At 41.1% G+C, this 25,125-nt stretch overlaps 1 protein-coding gene across 10 annotated transcripts; it reads right to left on the reverse strand.

Moving 5' to 3' along the window:
- Window positions 1-1,183: 1,183 nt before the first annotated feature.
- On the reverse strand, window positions 1,184-25,044 carry LOC143435761 (uncharacterized). 10 transcript variants are annotated; one of them, XR_013106190.1, is made up of 6 exons: window positions 24,912-25,029; window positions 15,166-15,292; window positions 9,730-9,744; window positions 4,555-4,615; window positions 2,623-4,113; window positions 1,184-2,227 (listed from the first exon to the last, which is right to left on the reverse strand). XR_013106190.1 is itself a non-coding variant. In XM_076919224.1 (6 exons), the coding sequence occupies exons 3-6, from the start codon at window positions 15,197-15,199 to the stop codon at window positions 2,808-2,810; spliced, it is 1,416 nt and encodes a 471-aa protein (XP_076775339.1). In that variant the 5' UTR covers window positions 15,200-15,292; window positions 17,352-18,993; window positions 24,912-25,044; the 3' UTR covers window positions 1,777-2,807. The 10 variants fall into 10 exon arrangements, 9 of the variants coding, with proteins under 9 accessions (XP_076775339.1, XP_076775340.1, XP_076775342.1 ...); XM_076919224.1 differs by adding an exon at window positions 17,352-18,993 and having other exon boundaries at window positions 1,777-4,113; window positions 24,912-25,044; XM_076919225.1 differs by lacking the exon at window positions 24,912-25,029 and adding exons at window positions 17,352-18,993; window positions 24,593-24,897 and having other exon boundaries at window positions 1,777-4,113.
- Between the last annotated feature and the right edge of the window lie 81 nt (window positions 25,045-25,125).

Consider the following 25,125-nt stretch of genomic DNA (forward strand, 5'->3'; position numbering starts at 1 on the left):
AAATGCCTTAGATTTATCATCTCAACAGGATGCCATCCTATCTTGTCATAACTTTGTTTCACCCTATGAGCAGGCACTTGCTGTATGACTGGGGGAAAGATGATAGTGATTTTGTAACTCCAGGCTTCCCTGCCTCCCACTCTAGTGGCACAATTGTTTTGAGATTAACCCTTTCTCTTGAAATAGGCTGTTTCATCAGACTGCCATCCTTTCTTTTCAGCTTTTCTCTGACCTGAGGAACCTCAAGAGCAGTTTCTTTCCCACTTTATTCTTGTCAGAAAGTCCTGTTGTCTTGTGCAGTCACCTGGACTGAGTCTTTTTGTTCTCCTTTTTCCAGTGCTTGCAGTTTCCCAAGTGCTTCGATCTCCACCTGCAATTTTTCCGGTATCCCTGACAATTCTGTAAATCTTTCGAAAAAAGAAAGAGCACAGTGAACCCTTTTGTTTTCTCATCTCTGTCCTTTGTTTCTCAGTCCCTCCATTTTCACTCCCAATGTTTCCAACTGCTGAGTCGTTCTCCCCACCTTTCTTTGAGACAGGATATGGGGAAAAGAAAAAGAAAAAAAGCAATGAAAATAAATATAAACAAGAACAACAACAAAACAAAACAAACAAACACAGAAGATCCTGAGAATAAATCAGGAAATGTCCCAAGGTAAGCAGCACAATAAATGTCCTGTTGGCATCTTGAAACAAAAATCCCTTCCTTCATCCCCAGCTGTTTCCTCTATGGCATTTGAAATAAAATTTCCCATTCTGCCTAGATCCACTTATGGGTGCCAAATGTACCCAGCATTTGCTTCTTTGTGGGCCATTTCTTCAGCCCTTCTTCACTCCTTTTCTTCTTCCCTTTCAACCTCCCTAGTACTAAATCTAAAAGAAAAAAGAATATAGGGAAAGGAAGCAATGTTAGCCTTAGACTACTTCCTGCTGATTAGAAGTGTTGAGTTCCTTGGGACAAAGTTTATCTTTGTCATCAGGATATCTAATTTGTTCTTGTTTCTTTGAACAATAGCATTCAACTACCAACCATCAACCCACACCCCCTCTTGGGGCCATAGCATTTATATATATGCCCTCTGAAAACTCTCCAGAATTCCAAACATGACACAATTGAAGCAACTATCTGCCACTGTGAAAAATCACATACGAGACAAATCACAGAAGCTCCATATACTCATACCTGGGATTAAAACAAAAATATATTCCTATAATGTTCCTGTGTTTTTTTAAAAGAAACCAAAATTACAAAATTCTCACTACTTCCAGATTATATTTTTAAAAGGTCCATAAAAAGAGATAAGAACACCAAGTGTGGAGGAATTTGAGGGTGGGGAGGGGGAGTGGAGGGTAGGTGGGGGCACACCCTTGTGGAGACAGGAGGGGGGATGGAATAGGGGGTTCCTGGGTGGTGGGGGGAATGGGGTAAGGGAATAAAATCTGAAATGTAATCATAACATCCAATAAAGAATATGAAAAAAAGAAAAAAAGAGATAAGTTTGTTTGGTTTGGGGTATTTTTAGTTGTTGTTGATGTATTTGGGTCATTTTTGTTGTTTTGGAATTTTTGAGACAGGGTCTCTCTTCATAGCTATGCCATGAAGCTCTAACTATGTAGTTAAAACTAGCCTGAAACTCATAAAAATTCACCTGACTCTGTCTACAAAGTGCTGGGATTACAGGCATGGACCACTACACCCAGCTGAGATGTTTTTAAAATGACCTATCTTTAAATCAGAGAATGAAAGGATAGTATAAGAATTAAACAGGAGTCTTCATTCTTTGGAGAAACAGAAACTTCTTGGAATACTAGAATGCATTTATTTTGACTGGTAAATTATTTGTGTTCTCAATATTTTGGTTGTTTTCTTTAATTTCATCTGTAATAATTTTTGTCTGTGCTGTGTTGTGCATGTGCCAGTCAGAAGACAACTGGCAGGGTCTATTCCCTATTTCCTCGAGTTGTAGAGCTGTAGAGATCAAACACAGGTCGTCCAGTTCTGCAGCAAGTGCCTTTAACTACCGAGTGAGATCATTGGCCCTTATTTACCTGTCAAAAATATTCTTGTATAAATGTCCCACTGTGTGTGTGCATGACACGGCCCAACTGAAAATATCAGAGAAAAACTTGCATGAGTGATGAGAGTTTCCAGATCACGTATAAACTCAGGTCATTAGCAGCAACCACCTTTAGTCACCGAGACACTTCTCTGCCATTCATCTGTGCTTCTGAGAAAGTGTTAAGAACAAGTATTAATTCCTCAGTATAAAGTAACCCATAAAAATGGTGGCAGTATTAACATCATTTTCATTTGCAAGTAGGTATTATTATTCAAATTATTCTGTGTTCCTCTATTCCTGGATGACAATTTGTAAACAAGATACTATTTTAATGATGAAATAATTCTACTAATCTTATATGATTCCCAGTGAGTACACTCAATGGGGAAAATGTGCTTGGTGTATAAGGCTTTACTGCATTTATTAGATTCATAGTGTTTCTAACCAGTAGTAATTCTTTCATGCCCTTGAAGACCATAACATGCAGAAGCATTATCATTTGATTACATTCACAGGTTTCTTCCCAGTATGAGTTCTTTGATATGTCTGAATATTATACTTACATGCCAAAGCTTACTGCATCAATTACATTTGAAGGGTTGCTCTCCATATGACATATTTTTTTGTGATTACGAAGACTACTGTGACATATAAAGGCTTGTCCCCACTGACTACACTCATAGTTTCTCTCCAGTATGATTTGTGTATTTGAAGATGCCTGCAACATGGAAAGGCTTTGCCACACTGATTAATTAGGTTTCTTAACAGTGTGATGCTTTCTATGATATCGAAGACTACTACGACTTGCAAAGGCTTTACCACATTGATTACATTCATAAGGTTTCTCTCCACTATGACTTCTTTCATGTACTTGAAGACTGAAGCGCCGTGTAAAGGCTTTACCACATTGATTACATTCATAGGGTTTCTCTCCAGTGTGAGTTCTTTCATGCCTCTGAAGACTAATGCAATGTACAAATGCTTTTCCACATTGATTACACTCATATGGTTTCTCTCCAGTATGGATTCTTTCATGTATATATAGATCACTTCGACGTGCAAAGGCTTTACCACACTGATTACATTCATAAGGTTTCTCTCCAGTGTGAGTTTTTTCATGTTTTTGAAGACTGCTGCTACATGCAAATGCTTTCCCACATTCAATGCAATGATAGGGTTTCTCTCCTGTATGAGTTCTCTTGTGTAGTAGAAGATTACTGCGACATGCAAAGGCTTTACCACATTCATTACAGTCATAGGGTTTCTCTCCTGTATGAGTTCTTTCATGTATTTGAAGAGAACTGTGACTTGGGAAGGCTTTACCACATTGAATACATTTGAATGGCTTTTCTCCAGTGTGACTTCTTTCATGTATAAAAAGATTATTGCGATATGCAAAGGCTTTACCACATTGACTACATCCATATGGTTTTTCAAGAGTATGGTGTTCTTTATGATTTTGAAGACTTCTATGACGTGCAAAGGCTTTACCACATTGATTACACTCATATGTTTTCTCTCTAGTATGACTTCTTTCATGTTTTTGAAGAGCATTGCTATATGCAAAGGCTTTACTGCATTGATTACATGCATAGGGTTTCTCTCCAGTGTGCTTTCTTTTATGAATTTGAAGATTACTGCTACTTGCAAAGGCTTTCCCACAGTCATTGCAGTCATAGGGTTTCTCTCCTGTATGTGTTCTTTTGTGTAGTAGAAGATTGCTGCGACATGTAAAAGCTTTACCACATTCGATGCAGTCATAAGGCTTCTCTCCTGTGTGAGTTCTGTTGTGTATTTGAAGAGAATTGCGACTTGGAAAGGCTTTACCACAGTGATTACATTCATATAGTTTTTCTCTAGTATGTTTTTTTTCATGTTTTCTAAGATGACAGAAATTTGCGAAGATTTGACTGCATTGCTTACATTCATAGGGTTTCCCTTCAGTGTGGTTTGTTTTGTATATTTGAAGAAACCTTGTATCTGCAAAGGTACATTGCTTCTTTCCATATCCCTTAAGTTCACAAGGCTTGTATCCAGAGTGACAGATGTTATGTCTATTAAAGGAGAGATGACAAAAGGTTGTCACAGTACATTCGCACAGGTTAACATTTTGTTCCCCATAAACATGTGCTATAAGGATTAAGACTTTTCCACAACAACCTTCTTGCCTCCTATGAACTGTTCCTCTCACTAAACTCTGGAAAATCGTTGTAACTCTATGAGTAACACTAGCTTTACTATGAACTATTTGCTTATAAAAAGTATGGGACACCAAATCAATGTGTATGCCTTTTATGATAATTGAATGGCATGAAACCAAATAGAGGGCAGCTACCTGAAACTGAAGTACATATAGCATTGTGAGAATTTAACAATTGTTAAAAACAAAAGGCTGTGCTTATTCCCACTGTTGCATCTCTTTAAAACTTCGGGTCCCATTAAAGCTTCCCATTAAATCAGTAATGTATTTGCATCAGCTTTCACATGAAACTTACCTTCTATATCTTCTAGAGCATTGAGAGTGTTCCTCATTATTCAGGTCTTCCAATTTACATCCTAAAATATGATTCCAGAAATTTTATTTATTTTTTATTTTATTTTTAATTTTTTTTACAAATCTCAGATTTCTTTGATTTTCCCCATTAATTATTTATTTATTCACTTTATACCCTGATTGCTACTCCTCCCCATATAGTCTCCCCTCACACAGTTCCTCACTCCTTCCTGGGAGTGTGGGAAATACCCGCCCCTCCAGGAATCTGCCACATCAAGTCTCTGCAGGGCTGGGCACATCCTCTAACACTGAGGCCAGACATGGCAGCCCAGCTAGAGGAACAGATTCCACAGACAAGCAACAGTTTTTTGGACAGTCCTTGCTCCAGTTGTTGGGGACCCACATAAAGACCAAGCTGCACACCTGCTACATATATGAAGGGGGCCTAAGTCCAGCCCATATATGATCTTTGGTTGGTGCTTCAGTGTCTGAGATTCCCCCAAAGGTCCAGGTTAGTTGACTCTGTTGGTCTCCCTGTGGAGTTCCTATTACCTTACGGCCCTCAATCTTTCCCCTAACTCTTCCATAAGAGTCCCCAACCTCTGTCAAACATTTGGCTGTGGGTCTCTGCATCTGTTTCAGTCAGATGCTGGGTGAAGCCTCTCAGAGGACAGTTATGCCAGGTTCTTGTCTGCAAACATAGCAGAGTAACATTAATAGTGTTAGGGATTGTGCTTGCCCATGGGATGGGTTTCAAATTGGGGCTGTTACTGATTGGCCGATCCTCAGACTCTGCTCCATCTTTGTCCTGCATTTCCTGTGAACAGGACAAATTTTACCTCCACTTGGGGGTCCTGCCTGGATACAGGAGGTGCCCTCTTCAGGTTCTCTATTGCCACTGCTATGAGTCTCAGCAAAGGTAACCACCATAGACTCCTGGGAGTCTCCCCGATCACTAGTCTTTGGCATGCCATAGAGATGACCCCAACCCCTCACTCCCTACCTTCAACAACTGTAGATTTCCATTCATTCTCCTGGCCTCTCTCCTGTCCCTCCCCACTCCTGATCCCAAATGCCCCCAAGTCAGTCCCTTTTGCATCCTCTCTCCTCACCAGTTGTCCCTCCACACGCCTGTTTTATTCCCTCTTCTCCGTGAGATTCAAGCATCCTCACTTGGGTCATCATTCTTGTTCAGCTCCTTTTGTTCTAGTGAGTGTATCACAGGTATCCTGTAATTTATTGCTAATATCCACTAATAAGTAAATATATACCACACATGTCCTTTTAGGTCTTGGTTACTTCACTCAGGATATTTTCACAGAAGATATGATAGTATAAATAAATGACTCCAAATTTTCTACCAGAGAGCTCCAATAGCTGATAAACACATTTAGCAACACGGCTGGATATAAATTAACATAAAAAAGTCAGTAGACCTTCTTTATATAAATGATAAACAGGCTGAGAAAGAAATTAGAGAAACAAGTCTTCACAGTAGCCACAAATACAAAATACCTTGATATAACTCTAAACAAGCAGGTGAAAGACCTGTATGATAAGAACTTCAAGTCTCTGAAAAAAATTGAAGAATAAATCCAAAAATGGAAATATCTCCCATGTTCATGGATTGGTAGAATAACATAGTGAAAGTGGCCATCTTACCAAAAGCAATCTACAGATTCAATGCAATTCCCATCAAAATTCTGACATGTTTTTTACAGACCTTGAAAGAGCCATTCTTGACTTCACATGGAAAAAGAAGTACCCAGGATAGTTAAAACAATCCTGTATAATAAAACAATTTCTGGAGGTATCACTATCCCTGATCTCAAGCTGTACTACAGAGCAATAGTAATAAAAACTGCATGGTATTGGTATACAAATAGACAGGCTGATCAATGGAATCAAAGATATAGAAATAAACTCACACACCTATAGACACTTGATTTTCTGACAAAGAAGGCAAAACCACAGGGGAAAAAAAGACAGCATCTTCAACAAATGCTGATATAACTGGATGTCTGCATGTAGAAGAATGCAAGTAGATCCATATTTATCAGCCTGCACAAAACTCAAGTCCAAGTAGATCGAAGACCTCAACCTAAAACCAGCTACAATAAATCTAATAGAAGAGAGAGTGGGAAATAGCCTTTATGTCTGGCTTTAAGTGAAATGTTTCAGGGAAGCTTTTACTATGTTTGGGTCAATCAGTAGAGGCTGAGAAACTGTTCTGAGACTGTTTGAACCTTGAGGAGATGCTGTCTACAGAATCTGCACTCAGTGCTACATGCAGTCATAAAGAACTGCACCAACCTTGCTCTGAAGACACTCCTGGGAAATTTTTAATTATGGCTAGCCATGGTCAAAAGATTTATGTAAGTCATCTGCTCACGGGGAGCAAAGGCAAGATAACATTAGTAGCTGCAACCTTTCTCAGTCACAATTACCCTGTTTAATGTTTGAATAAAGTAACTCTATTGAGCTAGCTTGGTGTCAGTCTTTTCCAAGAAGGCTGAACCCCTCTGCTCCTTCAAAAAATGAAGACTTAGCATATTGGTGAGCGTCTCTCTACCGTAGCACCTACAACCAACATCAATGAATAAACGGTGCCCAATTTTGTGGACCAGGAGGGAGAGGAATCCAGACTCACCAAGACTAGAGGTGAAAGAAGTTGTACTGACAAGGAGGTAAGTGTGCCTCCAGGATTTGGCAGAGGTCGGGGGATTTACCAGCTGGTCTGAGTCATTTCTTACCTCAAGAGCAGTTAATTCAATGTTTACTGGAAGTTAGCAGAGTGAAAGTGAAATAAAGATTATTAAGTTCTTTGCATTAATTAAAAAAGCAATGTCTATAATTTCAATCAACTCCAAATGTTCAATTAAAAGAGTTGCTATGGAAACAAGTGCTAAGCTAAGGGCTGTAAGATGGGCCCAGCAGAGTGAAGAGGAAACTCCTCTAAGGATTTGGTCTTTATGTACTTTAATTTCAACCGTATTAGACCCATTACAGAGTGAACAGTTGGAAACATACAGATCTAGTGCACAGCAAGATAATCAATCTGTCAATAAGTGAGAAGAATGCTTCAGAAGAGACTGGAAGTAAGACAAGTGAGGATGGAGAGGAATTCCCTCCCCTTCCTCCACATGAGATAGACCTAAAAGAGGAATAGACTGAACTTACTGCACAACTCCAAATAGTAAGTAAACAAGCAAAAAGCTCTTGAGACGTCCCAAAAGAAGAAAAAAGGTATGAAAATTTAAAAAGTTACTTCCCAGAAGATGAGGAAAGGTATGAAGACAATTTTTTTAAAGAGTTATTTAGAAAAGATTTAAACCAAGCAGACCCCTTCTCATTAAAAAGAGAAGTGTTCCGTGGCTTTAAGACCCTGGGGATAGAGTTGAGGAACCATCCAGATATAAGAAATGTGCTACTTGAATTTTTGGCTTTTAAAAATGCAAAGAAAGAATGGTAAAAAGTAATAATACTGTTAAAATCTCAAGTTGCCTCCTTAGATGAATAGATAAAAGCTATGGCTGACACTGAGTCTGCTGCATGTAATGCAACTTTAGTAGGACAAACACCTTAGCTAAATGTTTTATATCACACACACACACACACACACACACATACACCACACACACACATACACACCACACACACATGCACACACGCACGCACACACACCACACACACACACATACACACCACACACACATGCACACGCACACACGCATGCACACACATACACCGCACACACACCACACACACCACACACACCACACACACCACACACACCACACACACACCACACACACCACACACACACCACACACACCACACAAATACCACACACACAAACACCACATACACCACACACAAAAACACCACACACACAAACACCACACACACCACACACACCACACACACCACACACACACCACACACACACACCATACACATACACACACACACCACACACACACACACCACACACGCACACACACAATGCTATAACTGTGGGAGGCTTGGACATCTGAAAAAAGAATGAAGATGTTTGCTTACTCTATCTAACAAATGCCTCATTTTAAACAATCAACCACCGAGAACTAGAACTAGATGTGGAAAGGAAGACACTGGGCTGATGATGCTCATCAGTCAGAGGTGTCCCAGGCAATATTTTACCATCAGAAAATCAGATAAGGGGGCCTACCTTGGGGCCAAGATCAAACAACTTGAGCCAACACCATCCTGTTAGCAATGTAACAGTTCACCAACAAGGCAATTAGAGGAATGTAAATTTAATATTGGAGATCTAATTAATATATGCTACTTTAGGCACTGACACTACTGACTTAGCAGTAGGTAAATACCTTGCACTGTCTTCACAACTTCCTGTTATAAAATACCCACTGGAGTGCAGGGTCCTACTCCTACAGAGACAGAGGAGCCATCTTGTAAAGAAGACTTTCACAGATCAGGTGCTTGCTGTATATGCAAGATTAACAAATGAAGATTATCAAGGTGAAACTAAAATCAGGGCTTATGTTAAGAAAACCACACAGTTAGAGGCAGGCAATACAACTGCTCAATCTCTATTACTACCTTATCGTAAAGGTCAAGCAGCTTTAATAAAAAGGACAGAACGAAATCTCCCATGGAGTAAAAAGAAAATCACCGGCACTCGGAGCTTTAACATTTTACACTGATGCAAATTAATTAGGACTGGGAGGTTATAAATCAGGAAATATAAGTAAAGACCCTATTCTGTTCAAAAATCAAAACTGTATGTAATTCTTATGGTATTATTAGATTTTCCTGAAGCTCTTAATATAATTACTGATTCTCAGTATGCAGAAGGATTTGTCTCACATATAGAAACTGCTGACCTTGTTCCTGATAACTCAGAATTACCATTATTATTATTATTATTATTATTATTATTATGCAATTACAACAGGCAATTAAAGACAAAATTACCCACTGTGTATAACTCATATTCTCTCTCATACTACTGATTCAACGTAATGGTGAGATACATCAATTATTATAGAAATTATTAGAAGCATCAAGTAAGAGCTTAAAGAAAAGGTTCTCAGTTACATGGCCACAAAAATGATTTAAAAACAAATCATTAAAAATTGTCCTAATTGTTCCATATATAATCAAATTCCTTTACCTGCAAGCAGTGATCCTGGAGGTGAACAAAAACATAAAATTTGGTAAATAGATGTATTTCATTTAACAGAATTTGGAAAGCTAAAATATATACATGATACTATTGATACTTATCAGGGTTTCAATGGACAATTGACTTAAGGGCAGATTCTGTAGTATTAAATAAGTATTTAATTATTTAAAGATAAATAATAATAAATAATATTTAATAATTACTAATTAAAATTAAATACTAATCAAATAGCACATTTATTAGGAACAATGGTAATTATGGAGATGCCACCACAAAATAAAACTGATAATGCATCTGCTTACCTCTCTAACAAAATGAAACAATTTTTTATATGATATACATAAAACATATTACAGGTATTCCCCATAATCCAACAAGTCAAGCAATTGTGGAACAATCTAACATTACATTAAAAGAGATGTTTTTTAAAAGGGTGGGGGGGAGGACCCTAGAGATAGGTTAAACAATGCATTACTGAGTTTAAATGATTTTAAATGATAATGAAACATGAAAATAGCTGCTCAAATGCATTTTCAATGTTTTAACATCACAATGAAGAAATTTCAATGGGATGGAGGCTATGTCTTTGTTTCTACAGGAGATGAAAACATCAAAACTAATTAAAATTCTACAAGAGACAGGTGTTATAGAAGCATTTGCAGCTGACTTGATAGCATGGATGGGGTGGGGAGAGAGAGGGAGAGTCCTACATGGTGACAGCTTAAGAAATTGGCTGATAAAAGAGAAACAATAGTTTGTCTGGAGAAATCTCTGAACACTACTTGCTTTTTTGCCATGCTGTCTGTGGTAACTGTACAAGTATTGGGGTCATATCATCCTTATTGGGTTTATATTCCTAATCCTCCAATTAAAATAGGAGTAAACTGGGGAGACATGGCTATTCCTGTGTAGGTCAATGAATTTACCTGGTCCTTATGACCACAGTGGATCTGCTCAAATGGCAGAGGAGGGTAAAGAAATTGTAAATTATATTGTGGGAATAAAAGGAATTCTTATTTGTATGGGTAATGGAATTTATTGTCTAAGCATGACTTCCCATATTTGGATATCTAGAATTGATCATACTACTACCTAGAATTCTTACAGAAAACTTCTTATACTTTGCACATTTGGATTGGAGGGACTAGTTCTACAAGTTAACTGCCTTGCAAATTATGGCTTACTAACAAGGAATCTGACTGGAGACATTGGCAGGAATCCACTGACACAGGTATGTACAGTGTATACAAACAATGCTGTAACTGTCAGGGTGCTCACTGCACAGGTGAGGACCCTTGGGTGCTTGTTAATCTCCCAAGGAGAAGTCACTGGAGCCCTTATACTTGCGGGTCTTCAAATCCTTGACTATATATTCTCACTCAGAATTGGTATGACAATGAATAAACCTGTGGAAGTTGTCTCTGCTGCTAGAGGCTTTATTGAGTGGCATGTATCACAATTTGATAATTCTATTCAGACTAATCTGTGGAAATTGGCAAGCACTTTTCATCCACTTGAAGTGAGAACAGAAAGTTAAACTTTAATAATAATAAAAAAAATTCATTTGTCCTTTAATTTAAAGTCATAGCTTTTACAGCTGTGGGCCATTCCCTTATTTGTACTGAATGGCCCTGTGCAATGACACCCTAATGACTATAGCATCACTTATGCATGCTATACTCTTCATACCTGTGTCAAGGCCAGTGTGTCTTTAAATGTTTCTTTTGAAAGTTTATGTATTCTCAGAGCGAGCCCAGCAGTCTAGATGCCAGTGAGGTTGTCGAGGTCATAGAAAGACTCACCTGTGATGATAGCAGTACAGAAACTTGCTGAGAGAATATTAAGAATAACCCAATGGATGGTGGGACTGATAATTACTGTGGCCCTGGGAATTATCACAATAGCTGCTATGGCTACCACACCTGGAGTGAACAAGTTCATGAACAAGTTCAAACTGCTGAATTTGTTAAATACTGGCGTATGCATTCTCATGAACTTCAGTTCAACAAAGTAAAATAAATAGGAAATAGTTGATGAAATAGGTGAACTGAGACAAGCTGTAAAACTCATTGGAGAGCAATTAGAATTATTCAGAGAACAAATGAAATTGAAATGCAACTGGACTGTTATTACTTATTGTATTATGCCTTTAAGATTGAATGATAACAAATATGACTAGGAAAAGGTTAAAATGCATTTGTAGGACCACCTCAATTCTTCTCAAATGTTTTGTGATTTGCAGCAAGAAATTGTAGAAATGTTTTCAAAGAAGCTACTTAAAATGACAGGGATGGATGCTATAGAATGTCTTAAAGATGATGTAGCTTCATTTGATCCTATGAATCATTTGTATAAGTTTCTTCCTCTTATGATTTTATAATACTCTATGGCGATAACTTTACTGGCTTTAAAATTTAGGCTGATTTATTTGCATAAAACTGTTACACAACTAGATAGACAAAAGGCCATATTTACTGCACAACTCCTTAATTCTCCAATAATAACTCGTATCTCTAACAAATCCACTTAAAAGCAAAATGGAGGAAGATGTAGTGATTGTGTGTGTGTGTGTGTGTGTGTGTGTGTGTGTGTGTGTGTGTGTGTGTTAAAGCCTTTATGTCTGGCTTTAAGTGAAATGTTTCGGCAAAGCCTTGTCAATCTTCAGAGGCTGAGAAACTGTTCTGAGACTGTTTGGATGTTGAAGAAATGTCTCTCTAGAGAATCTGCTCTTGGTGCTACATGAGAACTTGCAGGTGCACCAATCTTGGTCTTCAGGTATTCATGGCAAACCTGGGGTTATTTTTTATTATTTATTTATTTATTTATTTATTTATTGGTTTTTCGAGACAGGGTTTCTCTGTATAGCCTTGGCTGTCCTGGAACTCACTCTGTAGACCAGGCTGGCCTCGAACTCAGAAATCCACCTGCCTCTGCCTCCCAAGTGCTGGGATTAAAGGCATGCGCCACCACTGCCCGGCCAAACCTGGGGTTATTATTTCCAACTATAGCCATGATCAAAATGGACTGAGGTTTATGTAGGTCATCTGCTCTCATGGGTAACAAGGGCAAGATAATTTTGGTATCTGGAGCCTTTTCCAGCCCCAGTTACCCATGTATAATGTTTAAATAAAGTAACTGGAGTGAGCTAGCTGGGTGTCAGTCTTTTTCCTCAGCTGAATCCCTCTGCTCCATCGGAAGGCTTAGCATACTGGTGAGCCTCTCTCCTCCATAGTACCTATGGACATCAATCACTAGTCTTGAACACACTGGTTCAGAGACAACTTCCTGAACAGAACACCAATGGCTCGGGCTCTAAGATCAACAACTGATAAATGTGACCTCATGAAACTGAAAAGCAAAGTAAGGCAAAGGACACTGTCAAAAGAACAAAACGGCTACCTACAGATTGGGAAAAGATCATCTCTGACCCTACATCCAACAGAGGGCTAATATCCAACATTTACAAAGAACTCAAAAACTTAAGATACCAATAAATCAAACAACCCAATTAAAAAATGGGGTACAGAGCCAAACAGAGAATTCCCAACAGAGGAATCTCGAATGGCCGAGATGCATGTAAGGCAATGTTCAATATCTCTAGTCATCAGGGAAATGCAAATCAAAATGACCCTGAGATTCCCACACATGCATCAGAATGGCTAAGATCAAAAACTCAAGTGACAGCACATGCAAGGATGTGGAGCCTCCACAGCTGGTGGAAATGAAAATCTGTACAACCACTCCACTCTGGAATCAATCTGGCAACATCTCAGAAAATTGAGACTAGTTTTACCTGAAGACCTAGCTAAATCACTCCTGGGCATATACCCCAAACTTACTCTGCTATACCATGGGACATGTGGGTCACTATATTCATAGCAGCTTTATTCATAAAAGCCAGAGACTGGAAACAGCCCAGATTTCCCTCAATGTGGAGAGCTCTTGGTTGCTTCTAGGAATTTGTCAAGAATATTTGACATTGGACCAGGACAGGGTATGCTCAGGAAAATACAGCCAAGGAATGGCTTATATCTTCATCATCTTAGTATGTCCCTAGAAACAGTAATCGCAGGACCTTTGTTTATGCTTTGTTTACTCCTTGACTACTTTGTTTATGCCTTAGGACTGGCCACATTCTTTGTATGTACTTAGACTGATATTGTAGAGTGAAAAATTATAAAGATCATTTTATAAAATATATATAGGCTTTTTCTTTACCCCTAGACCTGAGCAAAAGAATGCAGGTTCACCAGTTCCAGAAAGCGGAACTGAATGTAAGATTTCAGGCCTTCACCGCCCCGAGATACATTCCAGGAGGAGGACATTATCCCTGAGTCAGAGGACACTTGCTAGATTAACATTCCTCAAGCCTCAGAGAAGAGAACCTACCTGTGGGTGGGGAAGGCCCAAAGCAGGAAGACACATTCCTGACTACAAAGATAGATGCAAGACATCTGGGTGGTCCCAGGAACTGGCTGACCACAAGATGAATGGTTGGGCAAGGTTACATCCTTACAAAAGATAAGTGTACTTTCTACTATTTTTATGTTATGTTTCCTTGGTTACCCCTTCCTCCCACTTGAGGTCTTCCCAGTGTTCCAGAAAGCTGTAATTTAAGTCTAACTAGATGCTCTGCTAACCTAGATAAGCTTCCGCCTGCAGGAACTGCCCTCCACCCACACTGACTAGTACAGCCTGCTGATGTTCAAAAATTGTAAAGCAACCAATCATGTGTAATCACGCGAAAATTCCTCCCTTTCCCCACCCTGTGCTATAAAAAGCCCCTCAGCTTGCTGGTCTTTTGTCAAATTCAGCTCCTGCGTGGGCAAGCGATTTGACCGCTGGCTAGCCAACTCTCCCTAATAAACCTCTGTTGATTGCATCCAGGTATGGTGTCTTGTGACTTTTGGGTGGCCATGATTTCCCGAGACTTGAGTAAGGGTCTCCCGAGTTTGGGGGTCTTCAATATAAAAGCAGACTGGGAGAAATTAAACCCACTCCAGCTTCAGTATTAGCTGGGGTCATGTTACAGTGTTATCTAATTGTCTTTTCTTTCTCTAATCCTTACTCCCTCCAGTTGAGTGACTGAGCTGGCTTGGTCACCTCAACCAAAGAATGGATACAGAAAATATGGTTCATTTACACAGTGGAATATTATTCAGCTATTAGAAACTAGGACATCATGATTTTTTTTTCAGGTAAATGGATGGAACTAGAAAACATTATCCTGAGTGAGATACTTCACAAATTTTAAGTTAGTATCTCTGGTGTACCTAAGAACCATGTCTGATTACTCACCCATTCTTCCTTTATCAAAATTTAAATCACAGAAGTACACCAAAAAAAAAAAAAAAAACAAAAAACAAAAAACCAAGAAATATGTGTCCCCTTGTTTAGAAAGTGAAAGACAACTAGCATTCTTACCTATAGCAGTGAGATTCCAGTAGGTTTCCAGCATCACATCTTTGTAGAGACTCTTCTGAGAAGAATCAAGCAAAGCCCACTCTTCCTGAGTGAAGTTCACATGCACATCCCCATAGCTCACTGCAGCCTAAAATATCCCACATAAGGACATAATAGAAATGGTGAGATTGCACTGTACATGTATACTTCATTGAGAATATATGTATATACTTCTGGGTGCTTCACATACTTTTCCCATATTACAGAATTTAAAACACAATCAAAGTCATTTCTGAAAGGAAAAGGAGAATCACACCATTCCATACGACATTGCCAATGAAATGATAACAAGTAATGCAGATAGACAAACAAATCAACCCTATTGAGCAAAACTATATCAAAAAATATATATTTTATATATATATTATATAAAAAATTATATATATATACATTATACATATAATTATACATATAATTATATATTATATATTATATGTGATATATATCATATATTATACATAATATATAATATATATTTAATATATATTTATATATCACATATATAATATATATAAATTTTATATAATATATTTATAATATAATATATATTATATATATAATACATATAATATATAATATAATAGAGCCTATCCCAGTCATCCCATTATGCAAAACATTCTTAGTTTCACTTCAAAGATCCTCATATTGTAGAACAGGCTCGACACTGTTCCAATGCCCAACATTTCTTCAGAAACTCAAAGCAAGATCTTGACTGTGACATTGTGTAAAAACAAACATCAAACCACGTATTCCCAACACACAGTGGCACAGAACACTTATTTCCTTACCAATGAAGTAAGAAAAGATTAGACTAAGGCAAGACTGAAACCCTGCTGGGCAAACCCAAGTCTTGGAACTCTATGTCAGCCACTTGGGACTTCAGTCTCTAAGACTAAGATGGCTCTTTCCCTATGCAATTTTCATCTTCAGTCATGGGTTTCATTAAAAAGAAAAAATGCCATGTGATATCTTCATTATTGCAACCAAATGGCATAAACCAAATGGTCAACACTCATAAGTTTCCTGGTGTCACTCTAGTCCACTAAGGAGAAGTCAGACTTCCGTGCTGTGTGTTTGCTTTGATTTATTTTTACACTGATTTACCTGATATATATACTAGCTTCCAAATGAGAAGTTCTATTAGCTGTGTGCCTCCAACAAACAGTTATCCAGTTATCAAAGGAAGCTGCTAATGATCTACAATGCTTCAAAGACTCTCAGGAATTTGCACCAGCCTAGAGAGCCAACCTTGAGCAAACACAAAACCCAGAGGAACCAAAACAGACTGCAGGGTGCTAAACAGCTGCTGCCAGTGAGCTGCTAGGACAGCTGGAGACTGCAGATACAGGGGAAGCTGGATCTTAGTGCCTCACCTCACACTCCTGCCCAACAACTAGTAATCTCCATGCCTGTTTTCGTGCTCCAATATCTCCACCCAGCTCACTAAGTTCCCACTGGTGGTGTTCCTACCAGGTCAGTCCCATGCTTCAAAACCCCCACGGACTTTGTGGTGCACATCTGGCAAACTCACGCTTTGCCCTCGCTCCCACCTCCTACTACCCCCCACCCCCCACCCCACCCCTCCTACCCCCTCACACCGTTCTCTCTGGAACCCAATAGAACTGCTGCAGGAAGGAAAGCACCACACAAACTTAGCTCAGAAACAATGGTAACTCAATCTCTGGGCACAAAAACTAAAATTTTAATCTTGAATCTATATTAAATCTAAATCCTCTGGTGGCAGATCTGCCATAGAAACTGGGAGACACTAGTAGCTACATTTTGTCCTCACACTGCCCCTGTCCAGAAAAGGCCTCTCTCTCCTCCTCTTCCCCCATCCAACCCAGAAGTCCCTGCTACTTGTTTTATGTTTTCAAGATACAGTCTAAAGCAAAAAAGCTAAATACAGAGAAGGACTGTTTAACTCAGTTGTGCTTGGGAGATACTGGCCCTCAAACCTGTCATAGATCTGCTGAGTATGACACTTAAGATGTTTAAATTTAGTAGGACAGAGACTCTCAAATCCTAGTGATGAACTCCAAAGTCTCCAAGGAGATAAGGGAACACCAGCTATAGGCTTAGATTTCTCAAAACTATTTAATAAGGATTCTTAAACCCTTAAATTTCCCTTCCAGCCCACTACCCACCAGAGGCAGTGAAAAAGAAAGGTTACTAGGGCAACAGGGATGTGGACTTGTTTAGAGATAGTTCTTTTAGGTGGTTCCAATCTTTGTTGTCAGGATATCAGCAGTTCAGTTCACACAAATCAGCAGTGGTAGCTCAGTCCATTCAAACACCATTCACAAATCAGCAATGGCACTTCAATCTAGAAAAAGCCTCGAGGCTCTGCCAAACAGCATGAGTCCACTGAATCAGCAAGAAGCTACCAGAAATATCACAAGTTCTTTGGTGCATTTCTCTACAAAGTTATGACAAATGTTGCTCAGCGAACAATGTCACAGCTTCATCAGTGAAGACCAGCTGAGAGTGGCAAGGCGAACCAATGCCACAGCTTCATCAGTGAAGACCAGCAGAGTGTGGCAAGGCAAACCAATGCCACAGCTTCATCAGTAAAGACCAGCAGAGTGTGGTAAGGCAAACCAATGCCACAGCTTCATCAGTGAAGACCAGCAGGAGTGTGGCAAGGCGAACCAATGTCACAGCTTCATCAGTGAAGACCAGCAGAGAGTGGCAAGGCGAACCAATGCCACAGCTTCATCAGTAAAGACCAGCAGGAGTGTGGCAAGGCGAACCAATGTCACAGCTTCATCAGTGAAGACCAGCAGAGTGGCAAGGCAAACCAATGTCACAGCTTCATCAGTGAAGACCAGCAGAGAGTGGCAAGGCGAACCAATGCCACAGCTTCATCAGTGAAGACCAGCAGAGTGGCAAGGCAAACCAATGTCACAGCTTCATCAGTGAAGACCAGCAGAGTGGCAAGGCAAACCAATGTCACAGCTTCATCAGTGAAGACCAGCAGAGAGTGGCAAGGCGAACCAATGCCATAGCTTCATCAGTGAAGACCAGCAGAGTGGCAAGGCAAACCAATGTCACAGCTTCATCAGTGAAGACCAGCAGGAGTGTGGCAAGGCGAACCAATGTCACAGCTTCATCAGTGAGAACCAGCTGAGAGTGGCAAGGTGAACCAAAGCCACAGCTTCATCAGTGAAGACCAGCAGGAGTGGCAAGGCAAACCAATGTCACAGCTTCATCAGTGAAGATCAGCAAAGTGTGGCAAGGTGAACCAAAGCCACAGCTTCATCAGTGAAGGCCAGCAGAGTGTGGCAAGGCGAACCAATGCCACAGCTTTATCAGTGAAGACCAGCAGGAGTGGCAAGGCAAACCAATGCCACAGCTTCATCAGTGAAGACCAGCAGAGAGTGGCAAGGCGAACCAATGTCACAGTTTCATCAGTGAAGACCAGCAGGAGTGGCAAGGCGAACCAATGCCACAGCTTCATCAGTGAAGACCAGCAGAGAGTGGCAAGGCAAACCAAAGCCACAGCTTCATCAGTGAAGACCAGCAGAGTGTGGTAAGGCGAACCAATGCCACAGCTTCATCAGTGAAGACCAGCAGGAGTGTGGCAAGGCAAACCAATGCCACAGCATTGTCCAGTCTGCTGGGTTATATACCCTTTCCAAACATCACATGTCCTCTCAAGTGTTCACTTCAACAAAACACCATATGCCCTTTTTCTAGGCACCTTCCAGAAAAACCACGTGTTTGTTCTCAGCAAAACATCTTCTCATAAGACAGTCTTCAGAAAAACATTACATGACACAACTGAATCTAAAAAAAAAAAAAAGAAAAAAACCAAAACCTTGGAAATTTTCACTTCAGCAGCAAGGGACTCTATCTGGATTGTGGCAACATTGATTGCTGGGAAACACTGTCCCAGGGCTGTTCCCTAGCCCCAGGGCTGCTAGTGTCTGGCATGGACTATGAATGAGCAGCTGGAGAGCTGATTGTCCTACTTTTCCTAGACAAAGTGAGGTCAGTCCATCTCATGCTCCAACTCCACAGAAATGTTTCTGATGCTGTCCAGATACCTCTGGTCCATAACCATGGAGACCACAGGAGCCTGAGATGACTGTCTACATAATAAACTATGAACCAGTCTCTGTCATTTTAATTGATACATAAGACATTTAGATTATAATTTATCTATCTCCCAAGTGAGCCAAAAACCCTCCCTAACTAACAGCCATTAAAAGTTTACTGAAACACAGAGACTCACCCTAAACCATACTAATGAAATACTTGTAATAAATATGTATAAGGGGACTGATGTGCTCAGATGCTCTGATCCATAACAGCACAACAGACACAGTAGACTCACATGCTAGCCCAGGAGGAGAATCCTGGGAAGAAGCACTATGCTGCTGTGCTGCTGCTCACCAGTGCTCCTATGTTGGGAATTGGTTCCTAATGCTTTGTCTTAATTCAGCTCCCAAAAGCTACGCTTCCAGACACTGAGGGTCCCTGCCCCCAGCTGGCTTTGATGGCAATAAAGAATTGCTCATACAGCCAATGGCTAGGCGGGAACACAGAGGCAGGACTTTTAGATTTTGAAGGCAAGGGTCTGAGGTGGGGAGAAGAGGAGAATCACCATGAGTGGGAGGCGAAGAGATCAGAATTAAAGGCCCACCGACATATAAGAAGTCCAGTGAAGTGGCCTCAGGGGCCACTCCGTGCTTGGGTCTGGGAAACCAAAGATAAAAATAGATTTACAAAATGTTAGCTCAGGAATACCAGAGGGGAATATGTGCTAGCCATGGGGAGATTTAGAAGTGCCCAACCATTGAGCTAGGAAGGCATATTAAAAATTTAGCTGACATGGGTGTGCGTGTGTGTGCGTGTTATGTGTGTCTTTCATTCATGCATCCAGACAGCTCTTAGGCAGGTGCCAAGGAGCCCAGCGGCCTGCCGGGAACAGAATGGCATTTTACTATTTGCTGCTACACTCCCGCTGTAAGGCCTGTCCAGAGACCCTCTTTAGCAAGGGCCATCCAGCTACAACGGTTCACTAAAGGAACAACTCCCCTATACTGTAATCAGAGACCAAATGACTCACACAACACAGACCGTGCCAGCTCTGCTTCCCACCCCATACTGCAAATCTGCAGTTAGGTAGAAATTCTTTCGGTTTCCCACAGTATGTTCCTCTTACAGAGTGCAGTCATCACACACTCAACATCCAGTGCTGCCGTCCCTTTACCTCGGACCTGGACAACCTTAGGTCAAAGTCAAGTAGGAGCAACACGTAAAACAGTCACAAGGAGGGACATACGGAGGCCAGGAGAGTAAGTAATTAAGTAATTATGACCTCAAAATATATTTTAAAACACTGACAAAGGCTTTATGGCCCTATGTACCCAAGGGACTAACACTTTATGTTAGAGTGCACAAGGAATAACTCAAACCTTTTTTCTTGGGCTGTACATGTTCAGCCAGAAAAATACAACAGGTCTGTTAGGCAAGGCCACAGCAATTTCCCCAGATCCTATGGTCTGGGTGAACTAGTTTAACTACAGTAATTCAGTTTCTAGAAAAAAAATTCACTTGTGTATCCATATTCTTGATTGCTCTAGTCTGTGGACCAAAACCAGTGTTTATCAATAAGTTCATCAATCACTTAACACTGGTTACCTGGCTAACCTCTGATAAATGCACCTGCAGACAAACTGGAACACTCTCTCTTGTCCCTGCTACCTCCCTTTCTCTATACTGACCCTGAATGAACTACAAGACCCTGCAAGTGGACGACTGATTCCAATTCTGCACAGGTCACTCTGCATTTGAACCTCTCCAGCAAAAACCCGAGCTCCACTAGGAAACTTAGTCAGCTGTCTCCTTCCTTCTCACTGACCTGAAAACCTCATTCCCAGCACTAGGCAGCAGAGGAAGTTTTAGGCATTCAAAACAATTTTTAACAACATAGTAAAAGGCAATCCTGGCTTCCTACGCTGGATAGTTTTCTGTCAACCTGACACAGCCTAAAATCATCTGAGGGGAGGGAACCTCAACTCAGAAAACGCCTGTATAAGGCTAGGCTGTAGGCAGGCTTGTAAAGTATTTTTTAAATTAGTGATTAATGGGGAGGGTCCAGTCCACTGGGAGTTGTGCCATCCCTAGATTCTATAAGAAATCAGACTGAGCAGATTCTATGGAGTAAGCCAAAAAGCAGTGCCCTCTATAGCCTCTGCATCAGCAACTGCCTCCAGGTCTCTGCCCTGTGTGAGTTCCTGCCTGACTGTCTTCCGTGAGGATCAGTGCTGCTGAAGTGTCAGCCAAATAAACCCTTTCTTCCCCAACTTGCTCTTTGGTCATGGTGTTTTATCACGGCAACAAAAAACTAAGACACCTACATGACACATTGCTCTATAAATAAATAAATGAATTACTACTGGAAGAAAATTAGATGGAATTCTTACTAATTGATAAATATTGGAGAAGAGAAGCAAGTAGAAATTAGAGCAGTGATGTATGTAAAACAAATGAAAATTTAAAAGTAATACTATGGTGAGTGAGAATGACCCCCATATGTCCATGTTTGAATGCTCGTTCATCAGGGAAACAAAGGCGCGGCTTGAGGATGTTTAGAAGGTGTGGCCTTGTTGGAGGAAGTGTGGTGTTAAAGAAAGTGGGTTACTGGGGGTATGATTTAAGTTTCAAGGGCTTAAGCCAGGTCTACTGGCTTTCTCTCTTCCTGCTGCTGTTAGTGATTCTATTGCTGAGAAGACACATCATGACCATAGCAACTCTCATAAATAAAAGAAAACATTCGGGACTAGCTACAGTTTGAGGTTTAGTCCATAATCACTACGGCAGGAAGCACAGCATCATCCAGGCACACATGTGGCTGGAGAAGGTAAGAGTTCTTGGTCTTCATCAAGACCATGAGGAAGACTGTGTCACATTGGCCAGCCTTGTGCTTATAGGAGACCTCAAAGCCCACCTCCACAGTGACAGACTTTTTCCAACAAGGCCACACCCACTCCAACAAGGCCACACCTCCTGACAATGCTCCTCCTTATGAGCCAAGCAGTCAAAAACATGAGTCTAGAGGCAATGCCTGCACCACACTATGCCAGATGCTAACACCTGGCTTTTAAAAGAAATAAACTGACTACAGATCATGTAGGTATATCATGTGACTTTAAAACAGATTAAGTTCATTCCTGGTAAAGCAAATGCCATTAATAAGAGAGTTTATGATCTACCCTGTGTAAAATGTTAGCTGCTGAGTGCTGTATGCTGATACACTAGCCACAGACAAATGCCCTGTGTCTCAAACCCCTCACCACGCTGAAGAGAGCCAACCAGGCTTGCACTTACCTATATGAGAGAGTTGGAAGAGTGGGAATTTCATTGGCCCAAGGTAACCTCCCCAAATTAAACACCCATCAGTTTGGTTGGCTGCATTCCTATCGTATGAATTAATGCTTGCTGGGAAAGCAATCAGTCACCTGAGACATCAGAACACTCATTATAATGGAGGCCAGCAGGCAGCACTAACTGAGACTTAAAGCCTGTAATACAGCTCCTGTCTGTCCCTGTCTCCTCCTGCAGTTTACACAGTGAACTATTCCTTCTACTCTGGTTTCAAGAAAGAAACACACGAATCTTTTTCTTGTCACTGGCATGGCCAGTCTACTACATGATTCAAATTTTGTGTTTTCAGAACTGTGTGGTGCTAGAAACCTTCAAGCCAAGAAACAAGGAGGTTGATTCGGAGGCAGCCAGGCCTCTGTGGCTACGGAAGGGGACCTGCGTCAGCAGAAGGGCTTGTTGTCAAATATTTTTCTGAAAGCCTAAAAGTGAAGCCGTTCTTGAATTAATGTGCCTTCCCAATGAGAAATCACACCACACACTTAGAGCTTAGGAAACAGAAAATCTCTTCCTAATGCCAAGCCTCAAGCTCTAGCTAACAGATCTGCAAACCTCCATAACTACTCACTGCAGGCTTATACATCCCACATGCACTGTCAGTCTTGGTAACGGTGCTCACTGCCTCTAACAGTTCCAGTAAGAATGGGACCACAGGCTCATAGATGTAAATGCTTGGTCATTAGAAACAGGTGCTGCCTGGCAGGAACAAGGCCCTTTTGTGCCTTGGAGGAAGTGAGTCACTGGGGCTGGGCTTTGGGGTTTCAAATGCTCAGGCCAGACTCACAGCCTCTCCCCGCTGCCTGCTAGTCTGGATGTAGAACTCTCAGCTACTTCTCCAGCACCACGTCTGACAATGTCCCACCATACTCCCCACCGAGACATTAATGGACCAAACCTCTGACACTATAAGCAAATCCTAAATTATTTCCTTCAATAAGAGATGTGATCATGGCATCTCTTCACAGAAATCTTAGTTTGACTAAGGCACTGCTCTGATCTCATAGTTTGCAAAGATTGCTTTCTTATGCAACGTAAGACCACATGCCCACGGAGGCACCAAACACAGTGGAATGGCACTATTATATCCCTATACATTTGTCCTCAGGCCAGTCTGTCTGGTTTGTTCCAAGCTCACCGTATCTGACCAGCATACCCACTCCCAACACTCAGAGACAAATTCTTAAGCAAACCTAAATTCTCTTAACACTCAGTTTTCATCTTGTGCATATGTGTACACAATTAATTAATTTTTGAAAATCCGTCAACTTTAAGACTGGAGAAATGGCTCAGCAGTTAAAACCACTTATTGCTCTTTCAGATGACCTGGGTTTGGTTCCCAGCATGAACATGGTAGCACAAAATTATTCTTAGCTCCTGCTGCAGGACGCGTGATGGCCTCTTTGGTCTTCTGTGTGTACAAAACACCCAACTGGTGGACACACATATATGGAAGCAGATTTATACACATGAAAGAAATTTAGTAAGTTAAAAATACAGACTCCTATATCTCTTCCATGTCAGCATGGATAAAATGGTCAGAAATACATAGAAATATGACAAACATCTGTAGCCAAAACTACAACTTCTAATTAAAAGAATCATGGAACTTGGTCAAAGGAGAGAAATTCAATAATTTTGGACAAGAAGCCTTAATACTATTTCAGTGAAATATTTGCGCTATATATTCAAGGAAAGTCCAGTTTAAAAAAGAAATCTAATGATTCCTTGGCAGTCCTGGTGCACAACTTTAATCTCAGCACTTGGGAGGCAGAGGCAGTTGTAGCTCCCCGAGTTCAAAGGCAGCCTGGAATACAAATAAAGTTCCAGGACAGCCAGGGCTACAGAGAAACTCTGTCTCGAAAACCAAAAAGTCTAACGATTCCTGCAGCGAACGACAGAACCCGATGACAAAGGTCATCGTGGACGAGAACCTGAGCAGCACAGACTGAACACACAGCGCACAGCGCCGCCATCTGACTTCAGAACTTCCCCTCACCTGCAGTAAAGACTGCGCTGTCTGAGAAGGAATAAAGAATCAGCAGAACGTGAGAGAACACTTAGAACACACGCACAGTTAACGTCCCGTCAGTGCTGACACCTGAGGCCGGGAAACAGTGGGTCTGTGGCACTAACACACGTGTGCGCAGGCGCAGTCAAGGGAATACGTCACTCAGACGTCCCGCTTCCGCCTGCGAGGTGCAAAGAACGAACGGAATCGCACCGGGCGCCGCGTCTCGCCGCCGGGTCCCGCACCCCGGGACAACGCCCACGGGCTCCCGCGGATCCTCCCCGCGTGGGGACGGCGCCCCGCTCACCATGGCGCCGAGTCCCAGCTCGCCCGCTGTCCTCACGGCTGCGGGAAGCAGGGTCACTGCGCAGAGCATGGACCGAGGAGAGCCTTCCACAGTCACACTGCGGAACCTGAGGCAAGGCAGACCGGAAGTGCCCGCCTCCATTCCGCCCGGTGTTCCGCCTCCAGGCCCTGATTAGCTAGTGACGTCTGAGTGACAGGAGCAGCTCCCTTGGCGA

This window comes from Arvicanthis niloticus, chromosome 22 (assembly GCF_011762505.2).
Source record: "Arvicanthis niloticus isolate mArvNil1 chromosome 22, mArvNil1.pat.X, whole genome shotgun sequence".
In the NCBI taxonomy this organism is placed as follows: Eukaryota; Metazoa; Chordata; class Mammalia; order Rodentia; family Muridae; genus Arvicanthis; species Arvicanthis niloticus.